Source organism: Limulus polyphemus, unplaced genomic scaffold (assembly GCF_000517525.1).
Source record: "Limulus polyphemus unplaced genomic scaffold, Limulus_polyphemus-2.1.2 Scaffold1900, whole genome shotgun sequence".
In the NCBI taxonomy this organism is placed as follows: domain Eukaryota; kingdom Metazoa; phylum Arthropoda; class Merostomata; order Xiphosura; family Limulidae; genus Limulus; species Limulus polyphemus.
Genome location: NW_013667510.1, coordinates 138,471 through 152,848, shown reverse-complemented (window position 1 = coordinate 152,848; position 14,378 = coordinate 138,471). Strand labels below are relative to the sequence as shown.

At 32.5% G+C, this 14,378-nt stretch overlaps 1 protein-coding gene across 1 annotated transcript in view; it reads left to right on the top strand.

Moving 5' to 3' along the window:
• LOC106465304 (protein Wnt-11b-2-like) overlaps positions 1-2,976 on the top strand; it is a 37,494-nt gene extending 34,518 nt beyond the window's left edge. The window contains exon 5 of the mRNA XM_022393169.1: positions 1,238-2,976. Within this exon, the coding sequence (XP_022248877.1) occupies positions 1,238-1,412 (175 nt within the window). The 3' untranslated portion in view covers positions 1,413-2,976. The remainder of the gene's footprint in view (positions 1-1,237) is intronic.
• Positions 2,977-14,378: the final 11,402 nt, after the last annotated feature.

Below are 14,378 nucleotides of genomic sequence, written 5' to 3'. Positions count from 1 at the left end.
AAGATCAATATCAACTTGGTCGTTACACAGAGATATTTATTCCAAGCTTCTGTGAAATGATTCATAAGATCAATATCAACTTGGTCGTTACACAGAGATATTTATTCCAAGCTTCTGTGAAATGATTCATAAGATCAATATCAACTTGGTCGTTACACAGAGATATTTATTCCAAGCTTCTGTGAAATGATTCATAAGATCAATATCAACTTGGTCGTTACACAGAGATATTTATTCCAAGCTTCTGTGAAATGATTCATAAGATCAATATCAACTTGGTCGTTACACAGAGATATTTATTCCAAGCTTCTGTGAAATGATTCATAAGATCAATATCAACTTGGTCGTTACACAGAGATATTTATTCCAAGCTTCTGTGAAATGATTCATAAGATCAATATCAACTTGGTCGTTACACAGAGATATTTATTCCAAGCTTCTGTGAAATTAGCAATGTAAGCTTGGTTGTCCATAGAATTCCAAAAATTTTGACATTGATTGCCTGTCTATTTATACGGATCCAAAGATACCATTTTTAATGTTTTTTGCTTTATTTGTATTTCTTTTAATAGCTTAGTCGTGTTAGAGAAAAGCTACACAATAGGCTATCAGCGCTCTGCCCACCGCGTGGAATTGAACTCTAGATTTTAGTGTTGTACGTCCGTATATTTATTGATGATTCACCAGCGGACTCTTTTGACAAATATATGTGTGTGTTATTAAGAATAAAATAATTTGCATTATGTTTTTCGAAACCCTCAATGAGCCGAATTGTGAGAAAAAATTACATTTTTCAAACTTCTTCATCATTCTACGGAAATTTTCAATCTGTTAGCTTGAATATAGTTTTACTTTTCTTCTATTCTAAAAGGACACTGATTAAAAAAACAAGTTTGTTACTGTCGGGAGTTAATAGTTGATGTTTTTTTATTAAATGTGGATAACCATTCCTTGTTCTCGCCATGTATTTTTATTTCATACTTAGTTCATACTTCAACATTTGTAGTAGATATGACAGCAAATCGTTATTTCTATCACCTTGTAGTAAGATTAAATATTCTTAAAATTTGTTTTTTAAATTTTGAGCACATTTTATACGAGACTGATCCTCTAACAATGTAAGTTGTTTCATATGTTTTGATACTTGGGGCATAAGGTGTAAATAAATAACTAGCTAAAAGACTCAGGTATTCCAACGATGAAGCTATATGATGTATATATGTTTTTGTGTTCACAGGTTATGCAACGGAAGCTCGAGCGGTACGTATGGCTGTGATTCCATGTGTTGTGGGCGGGGCTTCACAATAGAAACCATTGAGAAATTAGAACGTTGTCACTGTAAGTATTATTGGTGCTGTTACGTCAAATGCAAAGCTTGTCGCATCTGGGTTCAACAACAAAAGTGTTACTGAGAGATAGATTAAACATCAAGTACACAAAATCTGTAACTCGGAGAAAAGTACAACAACGACAGCCATTACTATGTCAATTGCACGATCTGGCTTTAACATCATAGGTGTTAACAAGCTACTTCACTGCACTGAAGATACGACTTTCAGTATCGTGGGTATAAGGAGGCAATATATTAAACCCACGACCATTACGTTACATGCTAAATACTGGCCTCAACATTACGTTCCTAAGAAATAAACATGAAACAATTTCTTGTTAAAATCATTACCTGTCTTAAATATCAGAGCAGTCCCTAAACAGCATATTGTCACGAAACTCTAAATTTAGGTCATGACTTCAGGATTAAATCTGATATAAACAGGGGTTCACTTAACTGGTTCGCAGGTACGCATGCGCAGCCGAAATAATTAATACGTACTTAAAAGATGCTAAAAAGGCGCAATGGCGTACCATCACAACAGAGGTTCTTTCTGGTAGCATGGTTTTATTCCCCACTTCGTATAGGTAACATATACTTTGATTTTGATATCTGAAAATTGTTCAAAACTGAGTTATTAACTTACTGTGCTAACGAGTTGGGTAAGCTGAATAATAACCTAATAAATAATAAGAACAATTTTATATCGACTAGTTCTAGATCTAGGTCTTGCTAGTTCAATATGAACTTGTTGGCGAGTTGGATGGAGATGACTCATTTCCGTGAGTATCAACCATTTTTGCTGGTACTTATTTGAGAACCTGATATGAAAAATTATGTGAACCTCTGATTATAAATACCGTGGGACCATTACTTCTTTAAGTTTAGAGCCTGACTTCAATGTTACAGAAGCCACTAAGTAACAAACTAAGATCACTCTCAAGTCAAAATCACGATCTGACTACCACATTAAATGAATTATTAGCTAACATACTCGAGCCTGTGCATGACCTAGTTTCATCATTGCAGAAGTCACCAGGTAACAAACTCGAGCCTGTACAACGTAAAGTGCAGGACCTAGTTTCATCATTACAGAAGTCACCAGGTAACAAACTCGAGCCTGTACAACGTTTAGCGCGGGACCTGGTTTCATCATTACAGAAGTCACTAAGTAACAAACTCGAGCCTACAGCGTAAAATGCAGGACCTGGTTTTAGCGTTACAGAAGTCACTAAAGTAAAAAACCCAAGTCTACAACGTAAAGTGCAAGACCTGGTTTTTTTCAGCATTACAGAAGACACTAGGTAACACACTCGAACTAGTACAACTTAAAGCGTAGAACCTTGTTTCGGCATCGTAAGCGTCACGAGGTAACGTATTGAAAACACTACTTCATCAACTGAAGAATTCCAGGAGCAGAATTAGACACCAGTTGGACGAAGAGAGAAGCTTCTCAAATTCTGACAAATAAAAGAAGTCCTCTGATTTGGTACAGTAAATGGATGACTTACTTTTCCATATTATTTAAACAACGAGATTTGTATTACGTAAACGATATGAAAATGCTGGTTTATGATATGATGTGTATTGATAGATGTACAGAATTATCGTTTAACTAATTTGAACCAGCTTTGTTGTATGTAAAACCTCTTTAATATAAATACAAAAAAAATTTCTTTCAAACAAAGCGACTTTGGAATAAAAGGCAAATAATATCAAAATGGATACAGTTTGGTTTGTTCTTGTTTCTTTGTCATTACATGAAAGGTATATTGATTATAGAACGAAGTGTGAGACTTTAAATAATGCAATATACCGAGCCTAAGATTTTTTAGTGAAAAGAATGAAATACAGTAATGTATACGAACACCAATATTATACTTCTGTTGTGATTCAAGGCAAAACACATAAAACTTAATAAAAATCAATCCAGTTGCGCTAAACGTATTGACGTATTGTGTGCAAGAAACGGAATAGAATAAACCATCAATTTCAGTTTCATTGTAATAAAATATTCCATTACAGTGTCATAGTATACACTTTAAGATATTCATTACAGTGTCATAGTATACACTTTAAGATATTCATTACAGTGTCATAGTATACACTTTAAGATATTATTTACCTTCTTTATGTTCTTTATTGCCACATTAAGAATAAAAGTTTAGATTTTCTTAAAAGAAAGAAACATATTTACTCTTTGTTGTGAAATGTGCATAATGTCCAAGTATAAAATACACAGTATAATCCTAGCGCAAATACACAGTATAATCCTAACACAAGCTATGGTGCGGGTATTGTCTCCACGCCAAGGACTTAAGAAGAAGCAATGTGACTGAAAAACATTTACGTAATAATTTGTATGTTTTATTTTAATCCATATGATAACGTAAGAAAACTTTTAAAATTAAAATTCAGATATTAAGACACTAGTTATCACAAATATTATAGGATCGTCCTGTCACTATTTTTCAAGTTTATAATCTATATTTCATCGGATGTTAAAAAGTATTTGAATGATATTCCAAACTTCTTGGTTGTTAATGTTTAGAAAACAAAATATCTGAAGTAGGAAAATATAATAAATTAAGTTGAATGCTATTAATACGATTAAAGTGAAAGCGTTTAAATATTCGATTTAATTGTTTACTTTGAAAACATAAACAAAAAACTTGTGTTCAAAAAATATTTCTTAGTAAGTTTAGTATAGAAAAACTAATAACATGAAAACGCTTATCATTAAAGATTTATAGTAGTTGAAACAGAATCCAGCAATAACTGCATAAACATATTGTGCTTGAATTGTAGTGCTAAATAGAAGACGTAAGCTGTTTAAAAGATAAGTAATGATATTTAAACAAGCAAAAATCTGAGATGTTAGTGTTATTGTTTCGTTAAGAGTTCACAACTATTGTCTAACTCTTTGTTTTTGAAGTAAATGTATATAACTTAGTAAAACAAGGAACAACGTATGGAGTGTTTTACTTTAGAATGTATGTGAAAGGCTATGACGTGATTCTGTAATAACGTTCTTCTTGTGTACATACAAAGTTTGTGATTGCCTTTAGAATGAACTTAATGAAACTTAGACTGAGTTTCATTTTACATGTAATTGCGATGATTTAAGGAAAGGCAACTACAGTTCATAACTCATGAACATAAAAGGAAAGCTAATTAGAATCTAATGAAACTAATCTAAGAATTTTGTATATGTGCCCTTTATATGACAAAGTTTTTAATGTACCATTTTATATCTTTAATAAGATTTTGTTCAAATTGTGGTATTGAATTCTTTACTATTCTCACTCGACAGTAGAAAAAAGTTTACTATTATTTGTTGTTGTTTTGTTTTTGTAGTTTTCAATCATTGTTATTTACCGAGTTTTGTGAGTTTTAGGCATCTAAGAGTAAACGTTAAATGAAATATGTATACCTAAGTAACTTATCTTACTATGGAAGGACTATGTATAGTGATTTAATTTACCATCATAACATTCTCTGTCGTATCTAACAACAACAAAAAACAACTTTATAGATCTTTAAATTTCTTACTTCAAGTCTTTTGTTTTCGACGATTCTCCCGCCAAGTCCTAGTTTACGTATCACATGACCAGACATTACAGTACACGCAAATACTGCTGTATATTACCCATAGTGATATTTTATATTTGTAGCAAATGCAGTCCCAGAAATGTAAGGAAAGACAGCTATTCAACACCACCCATCACCAACTCTTAGACGAAAAGTAGGATCGACTATACATTATAACGCTTCCACGACAGAAAGGGCGAGCATGCTCAGTGATAGGATTCGAATCCGCAACCCGCAGATTGCGAGTCAAGCGCTCTAAGCATCAAGCCATGCCAGGTCTGAGCAGGTTAAATATATAATGCACGAAAGTACATTATTACAAGTGAGGAACATGGGTTAAATAGAGTAGGCTAAGGATCCTAATATAAAAACTTCAGATCCCTTTAAGCATTAAATACCATACATACATATATTACTAACGTTTAATTAATACCTAAAGAAAATGAAAGCCACTAACAAACTATGTACTGTAGTATCGTTGTGTGTAAGAAGTGCGCTAAACACTACAACAATCAACGCAAACTGTATATTGATTATGGAAGATACTTGTGTGAAAAAGAAGAAGTAGAAAACACGTATAAAATAAACGACACAAATGCTATTGTACATGAGTGTACAATAAACTTTCTTCACTTGACAAAAGCTGGACATGAACTAGTAGTTAACGTGCCAGGCTGCGGATCGTAAGGTCTAAGAATCGGGACATGATATTCTGCTGAACATGATCCACACTTCAGTTGTGGAACTTAATAACTGTGACTAACCACACATACGGCAAGCACTGCCGACTGGTTGCCTTCTATTAGGGATAACTATGCCTGAACTTTGGGGTCTCTGACCTGGCTGTTTAGTCTATGTTTTGCGTAAGGCGCCATCAGGTTGAAAAGGACAAATACTAACTTATTTAACACATCTTATTGTCTTTTTATTAATTTACCTGTTTAACATTTCATTTAACAAAGCACTACTAACTAGACAACTGATATTTGAAGCATATTGAGGAAACACGAAGACAAAATGAAAACATGAGATATATAAGTGTTGAAAAACAGCAATCATCTTTTTACAGGTAAAAATTAGAAAATATTAACTATATGACGACCAGGACAAGTCTGCTATTCGTCCTCATTTCAACTCCCAATGTTGATTGTAGTATTTTGGCTCTTGTGTATAAAGTTAAAATCATAAATAATATTTAACGTTAAAGTGGTACACAATTAAAAACATTTTATTTAGGCCTATCTATGGCCTTCAAAAAGTTGACGACTCTTTGAAGGTCATAGATAGGCCTAAATAAAATGTTTTTAATTGCGTACCAGTTTAATGTTGAATATTATTTATGATTTTTTTTACCAATGTTGACTTTGAGAATTGTTGAAAAGCTGTATTTGTGTATTGATAATTTTAATTTAGAATTTTTGAAACAGCGTAGGCTAGTTTCTTCGTATACAATTTAGTTTCGTATAAAGGAGTGCAAATTTAGTTTTGGAAATGTGTGATTAGTTATAAATATAAGTTAACTAACTAATTACTTGAATTATAAGTCTTCGAAAAAATCTGTTTCAAAATTAATTTTATTTATTCAAAAATCTTACTGAGTAGAAATTAACTATGTTAACACAATTTAGAATTAACCAACAATGTAAAATAAATCGCCATCGCCCTAAGAACACGGAAAAGCGTTTACAAACAAACCTGGTGACGTCATTTTTAATCGTTCTTCTCATAAATTTAACGATTTGAAATTAAAAAGTACATGGATAACCCTTTGAATGTTTTCCTCATACGTCTACAGTTTCAAACATATTTGTCTTCTTTTGAAGTTCTGTTAAGACGTTTGTTTTTTCTTTTACTTCTAATAAAAATTATAAAGTGAAAATCCACATGAACAATCTTGCAGTTTTATTTTAATAACCGTAATTCGAGAGAGAAATATCTTAATATATTGTTACGACAACGCAGGTCACGTGACGCTTGTATCACGCCACTTCCTTCTCGAACCTTCATGAAGTGTCGGGAGACTACTAGATTGGGGTAGTCTTGTATATATAAGGCCGGCCAAGAAGCAACGTAAAGTAATGTGTAATTGAACTGCGGAGAGAGAGAGAATATTGTTGAGCACGTGAGACGTTCGTTGCGAATTATAGCGTTTGTTATAGCGCGACTGTTGAAATTAAGTGTATCGCAAAGTTGTATTCAGAAAGAATAAACCAGTTTTATTTAAGAAAGGACTTGTATCGGTAAAGTTTCTTCGGAAAGAATTTTTACAGAAAATTAACTAACGAACGGAGACATAACAATATCTTAAAAAAGAATATAGAACAAGATAATATACAAGATAATAATTTTGACTAAGAATTTATATTAATATGCTCAACCACGTATTAACCAATAACATGAATACGTGAAAATAAAGATCCAATACTTAAACTGGTAAAAAAACTGCGAAAAACGTTTTGCAGTTGGATATGTATAATTGAGAGACGTGTAGAATGAAATTAAAGTGGATAACTCTGATGCTATAATGAAGTATGGTTTGACTAAAATTCATATTTTCCTTGTTTCAAATGCTGACATTAGCAATAATAGATTATCATGTTTTTAGTACAACTTCTTCGGAAATATACAAACAATGAATTTAGTGCTAAAGACTGCTTTGAGTTTTCAAATTATGTAGAGAGTCTAAGGTTTAGGGAAATGTATAAAGCTATAACATAATTTAGCATAATATATTAACATCCTGCTACAAAAGACCAATAATTTGTGTTAAATATCCTTTTATCTTCAAATAAAAGATAAATAGCTTTTCTAAGCATGTGTTTTCTAAGTTAATGTCGTTTGCGGCCAAGGAATCATATTTTATATTTAATAGAACAATTTACGATCAAGTTAACAGGATCTAAACCTGCACTTGCAATGGCTAATTGATTTTTGAGTTTCTCTGAAAAAAATACTAGTTGCAATAATGTCCTATTGAATTCAAACCAGTTTTCTGTCGATGATTACCTCTTACTATTTTTCTGTTATAAACTCATGTTGGTGAATTTTTGAAATTTTCAGTAATAAACATACAAAGTTGAGTGAAATACATACAGTATTGTTTTAAAAGTTATGGTCGTTTTTTCATCATACAAGAATGAAGTAACGGTTGAAATAATGCTCTAATGAATTTAAGCTACTTATTTAGAAGGTATATAAATGGCATGTTTATTATTTTCTGTCCCAAACTTATGTTTGTGAATTTTTGAAATATTTCAGTAATAGCATCCAATGACAAAGTTTACAGGTGAATGTGAAGAGGTGTTTAGTTTGCCATTTTAGATACTGTAATGTACAGTAAAAAAGGGTAACTTCAAACCTTGTAAGATGTTTATATATTGTAAACCAATTTTGTTTCAGGACCTTATGATCATTTTAATAATATTGCTCCTGATACATATTACGTAAACTTTATCACCAATCGTCTTCATAGATTTGTAAGCATTTATTCTATGTCACATAATGGATAAAACAATTATGAAATGTAATGAGCTTAATAATAATTTCATAAACAAAAATACCAGTGAAATTCTAGCCACATAGAGTACCCCTAAATTTTGAAGTTTAATGTACAGGAGAAACCAATCATAATAGTATTGCCATATTTAGGACAACAATATATAAGACAGAAGCTGGTTTTAATCCTGGACAACGAATATCAACAGATAGAAATTTGAAGTATACTCAAGTCTATGGAAAAAATAAAATATTTATTTAATTTTAAGGACGAGATAACTAAGAATAAGAAACCATCTGTCATTTATAAATTTGCATATCCTGCTTGTGCGGAGGAATATGAGGGCACCAGGTGGCTGTTGAATCGTATAGAATAATATATTTCTAGAAACTTCAGTGAATTCATTGTTAAAGTTTACAGAGTTATAACTATTCGAAACGTGGTTTGATATGAATCTCATTGCTAGCAATATCAGTGAAATCCTAACTATACTGATTATCCTACATTAAACTATCAAAATTCGGTAATATAGGCTATATAGGCTGTTCATTTATATTTCTTATGTCAATGTATGCTTATTTGAGGTAACTTTTGAAAATAGAGAAACCACTTTGGCCAATCATAAAAGATATTGCGAAACGATCATTCTGTATTTCCCTGGGGAAGTCGAGCTAACAAGCTAGAAAGGTCAACTTTCAAACAATGCCATGTGAATACAGGGGTAGCCTAAAGTTAGCAATCCTCAGAAAATGCCTCAAGGTACTGGTTTGTAACTGTTACATCCAACTAAAACCTAAGGTATCAAATAAATTTTCAACATTTTAAAAATATAAGTTACAGAAGAATAGGCTTGATAGTCAAAACTGTCAGGAATTGAAACGTTAACAGTCATTTTATTTTACAAACATATAAGATTTTTAACTAATTTAACATTTTATTCGTGTATATTATGAGCATATTATTTCTATTTATTTATCAGAAAGTTTTGTTTCACCTAATAGAACTTCAATTGTAAATATGGATACGTATATATATATATATATTGTTGTCGAGCTTTCACAAACAAACTTCGCATATTTAAAACGTTTGGTACTTAAATGTTAGGAACTGAGATCGGAGTTCTTTGTTGAAGAAATTGAAAACTGGTTTCGGTTGGTTTAGAAACCAGTTACTTCTTACTCTTACAGCTAAAAAGCATATACTAGCACATAAAACGATGATAATTTATTACAAGAAAATTATAAGAATTAAAGAAAGTTAGAAAACAAAAAGAGAGGAATTAATAAGCCTCGAATTATTCCGACACTCAGTGAGTAACACTGAAAACAAACTGACATCTATAAGATGAGCATATTTTGAAAGCAAAGCTGATTCCTTCATGCGTGATATTCCTAAATAATAAGGTGTCAATTAACAATTTTTATTTTTAGCCTTCAAACAGAAACCACATTAAAAATTGTATACTCTGCATTGCGTTTGTAATATTTCAATGTTGTTATTCAATGGATCTCTTTATGCTTTATTATGGTTTGCACTGTGATATTTTAAATTCAAGTTTTTATGGTAAAGTCTACAAAACGTGAGAAAAACGAGATCAAGTCTTTCAAGAGAAAGACCACAATCACTCAGCCTCACAATAAATCTATGACTTAACTTTTTAATCACGACTTGGAACAAATAAATATCTCTAGTAAAATTAGGAAAAGAAAAAGAATGACAGACTAAGGCAACAATTATTTGCTCTGCTTTCTCAAACAATCATTTACAAAATATAGAATTATAAAAACGACACCAGCAGAGATGAGAGAAAATATGTAGTGCTTCACATTCTCGTGCACATGAATCACGACGAATGTGTTTTTCAATATAGAGGCTAACGGAAAGGCTACACTAAAATCCCATAGATCTGTCTTTCGTCAGAAGCAATGACTACGATGCTTCATACTGAATCAGTCAAATCATGTATCTTTTAAAAACTAAAGGGAAGTTTTCTCTGTATTATTTTCACACAAAACTAACATTAGTACGAGCTGTTTGATGAATAAATGACAAAAACAATATGAATCCACAATATAAAAATGAAAAATTTAAAGTATTAAATGTTAAATAATTAATACAGAGGTAGAAATTAATTATCATTCTAATGTAGTTTGTCCTTAAGAAAAATAAGGGCTAATTACGCGAATTTCTGGAGTAGCACAGGTTACCAAGTTTATTTAAATAAACATGAAAAGCTCCTATCTTATGAATAGGCTTAGAGCTTTAAGTTACGAATCATTCCAATATCATGGCGTCTTTTTTTACACTTATCAGCTAAAGATTTACACATAAATACAAAGTTACTTTAAGCGTAAGTGTAAATAATAACCAAGAATGTTATTATTATTGCCCGGATGAATGTGCATCATGTGTTTCTCTGAAATATATATATATAATGTTGAATTTTGCCTATAAACAATGGCATATATATATACATGTATATACGTTGACGTACCTGTTCAACGCACAGGAAAACTGTAAAGTCTTAGGGGTTTATAGGAGGTGTCAGATCCGAGTGCCAAACCTCCTATGCTACTCTTAAAGGGCCCTAAGAGTATATACCATTTTTGGTGATAGTCAGTCCAGCGGTTCGCCAGTTATAAATGAACAATACGCACAGGGAAGACATAGGGTCCCACGGGGGTGACACAGGAGATTCATATCCAAACTCCTATATCAGTAATTGGAGGCCTTAAAGGTACATTTTAGGTTTGGTGACAATTAATCCAGCGGTATGCCAGTTGTAAACGGACAGACAGGCTTTTGTCAAGTAATGGTTTAAGTCAGTACAGTTTAACAACTTTAAAAATGTTCAGTACATTTTCACTTGATAACACCACATTTCATAATGCTCCTCCTCCCACGCAGAACCTGTTGCAAAGATCCGTTTTATAGTTCATATAAGTCCAGTCTAGTCAGATTATCTGTTATGTGTATACTGTTTGTCTCCATACGAATAATAATAATGATAAACAGAGGAAGTAAGTTCATAGTTTTGTGGATGGAACACTGGTGAATAAAAATATAAGTAAAAACATGAAAAAGTGGATTTTCTACTTACTTAGCGCACATAAAATCAAAATATATTTTTTAGGCCTGGCACGATCTAGTTGTTAGGGCACTCGACTCGTGATTTGCGGGTCGTGGGTTCGAATTCCCTTACCGAGCATGCTCGCCTTTTCAGCCGTGAGAGCGTTATAAGGTGATGGTAAATTGAACTATTCGTTGTTAAAAGAGTAGTCCAAGAGTTTGAGTTGGGAGGTGTTAACCTGCTGTTTTGCATCTAGTCTATCTCTTCAAAATTAGGGACGGCTAGTGCAGAAAAAACCGCAGATAGCTGCTCTTGAGTAACTTTGAGCGAAATTCAAGAAACAAATCATAATCTTTAACAACTGATCAGATCGAAGGAATCCAGACAACACGCTAAAGGATTAACTGCCACTCTTAAAATACTTTAAAGTTAGGGAAATATTTTGTTGTATCTCACCGATTCGAACCTGGCTCGCTAGCTTCGAAATTTACAGTTCTTCAGCAGGGTCAGCCAGCACCTGACAACCCCAACAAAGATACTATTAACCGATGTATATATTTAATTCAGCATTATGAAAGGTGAGTAATGTTAAACGCACAATTGTTTTTGACATTAAAGTTTAGTATATTTTTGCACATTGCATCTCACTGGTTTTAAAAGCTGAGATTTTGATTGAAAAAATAAATATTACCGATCCAAGAAGCATTCTTGTGAAAATATTACTGACATATATCAAACAACAGTAAAATTTAATTACTCTCCCATCTGGTGGTAGAGAATACTTGTTTTGGTTTATATAAATACCTACTTGAACTTGAGACCTAGAACCAGTAACGATATTAAAGTTTTTAAGTATTACCAGTGGCTAATTACTGCTGGATCTTCCCGGATCCAAGATCAGCAATCTATTTTTGGTTTTGTTATTCTAAAGGCGCAAAAACTATAAGGAATTTTAAGACTATCATGATTTCATTGTGAATTGATATTTAACTGCAGCTCCAATTACGGTTAAAATACGCACCAACACCCCCCTCCCACTCTCCCATCAACGGGGAGCCGGAACCTTTTTATAGAAATTAATCTCTGAGTATTACTTTAAGAAATGCAGCATAGATTTTGTCAAGAAGTATTCAATCATTATAAAATATCCAATATATTATTTTACAGTTTGCTGATAAAAACGCGTAATAACTACACAACCTTGCACTTAGTGTACATATGTTAGTTCTAAATATTTATATTTCAATTAGCCTTTGTATTTGGACTACAGTCATTGTTGAAGTACAATTTTAACAGTAAACATACGCTAAAAAAGGTGAATTATTTTACTAACTTTGAATATAGCAAGCTAATTATTGTTTAAAATGCCTGTGAAATTCGATGTCTTTTTTTGTCAACATAAAAATGTCGATGTCTTTTCTGTCAACATTAAAAAAAAAAACGGTTAAGGATCGATACTTCTTAGATAAGAAGACATTAATCGTCGTCTAGGAACTTTATGTATAGGATGAAAAGAGAGAACTTAATATTGATTTCCAACAATCAAAGTTATGATGGAGCTCAGTCGTTTTGGCTGTAAACTAGTTTTATAATGCTTGGATAATAGTTTGGTATTTTGTGATCGAAAGATGAAATTAAGTCAAAGTGTACTTTTAGTGGTAGGAGTAGTGTCTGTTTAAAATAGCTGGTAGGAGTAGTGTCTGTTTAATATAGCTGGTAGGAGTAGTGTCTGTTTAATATAGCTGGTAGGAGTAGTGTCTGTTTAAACTAGCTGGTAGGAGTAGTGTCTGTTTAAGATAGCTGGTAGGAGTAGTGTCTGTTTAATATAGCTGGTAGGAGTTGTGTCTGTTTAAGATAGCTGGTAGGAGTAGTGTCTGTTTAAGATAGCTGGTAGGAGTAGCGTCTGTTTAAAATTGCTGAAAACAAACAACGTCCCCTGGCCTATCGTCGTTTGTTTATGTTCAGTCATGCCAAGGTTATAGAGATCTCCCCTCGTTAAATGACGTCTTAATTCCCTAATGCCTAAGGGCTTCTTCGAAGCCGAACAATTTTCATTAACTAAGTTGAAACAATCCTAGACAGCTGACTGACCTCACATTCAAGGCCAGAGCCTCAGGTCACAATAAAATAATGGGAAAACCACGGCATAACTGTATTCTGTCTTACTCCATCATTAGTGTTAAAGATCGTACAAAGCTTTTATTCACGACTTTGAAAATGAAGTCTAACTTATTTTCCTGCCGTAAGCACGGTGAAAAAAAAAGTTACTACTTTGAAAGCGAATTAGTGCATAATAAACCAGGAGGAATAGTTAATTTACTACAGACATATACTACAATTTCCATGGGGAGTAATTTGAACACTCAACAGTTTGCGTATTATAAATATCATAACAGAAAGTACAGGTGTGAGGTTTAAGATAATGTAGATTCGTTATAAATCACTATCATTATCTGTCCTTCAGTTTTACGACTGATTAGTTCAGTTGACCATTGAAAGTGGGAACTCACACTGTAAATAACGTATGCGCTCAGTTCTAATGTTCTCAATTACAAAGTTGTTTATATATCGTGGAAAACAAATGATTTTATAAAGAGGAATGATTGGAACTTATAAAAGAAACTGAATGGTCCAAAGGTTAACCAAGTTATTTGGCTATTTTAATTTCGCTAGAAATCGACAATAAAATATCAGAAAACTTTGCATATAGGAATAAAAATACTCTGCATTAAAAAGAAGAGACATTTTTGGATGACATAAAGTGATAGGAAACTCACATCTATAGCATGTGATATTTCTATTCATGGCTCTCTCTATCTCAAGGCCCGACATGGCCAGGTGGTTAGAGCGATCGACTTGCAATCTGAGAGTCGCGGTTTCGAATCCCCGTC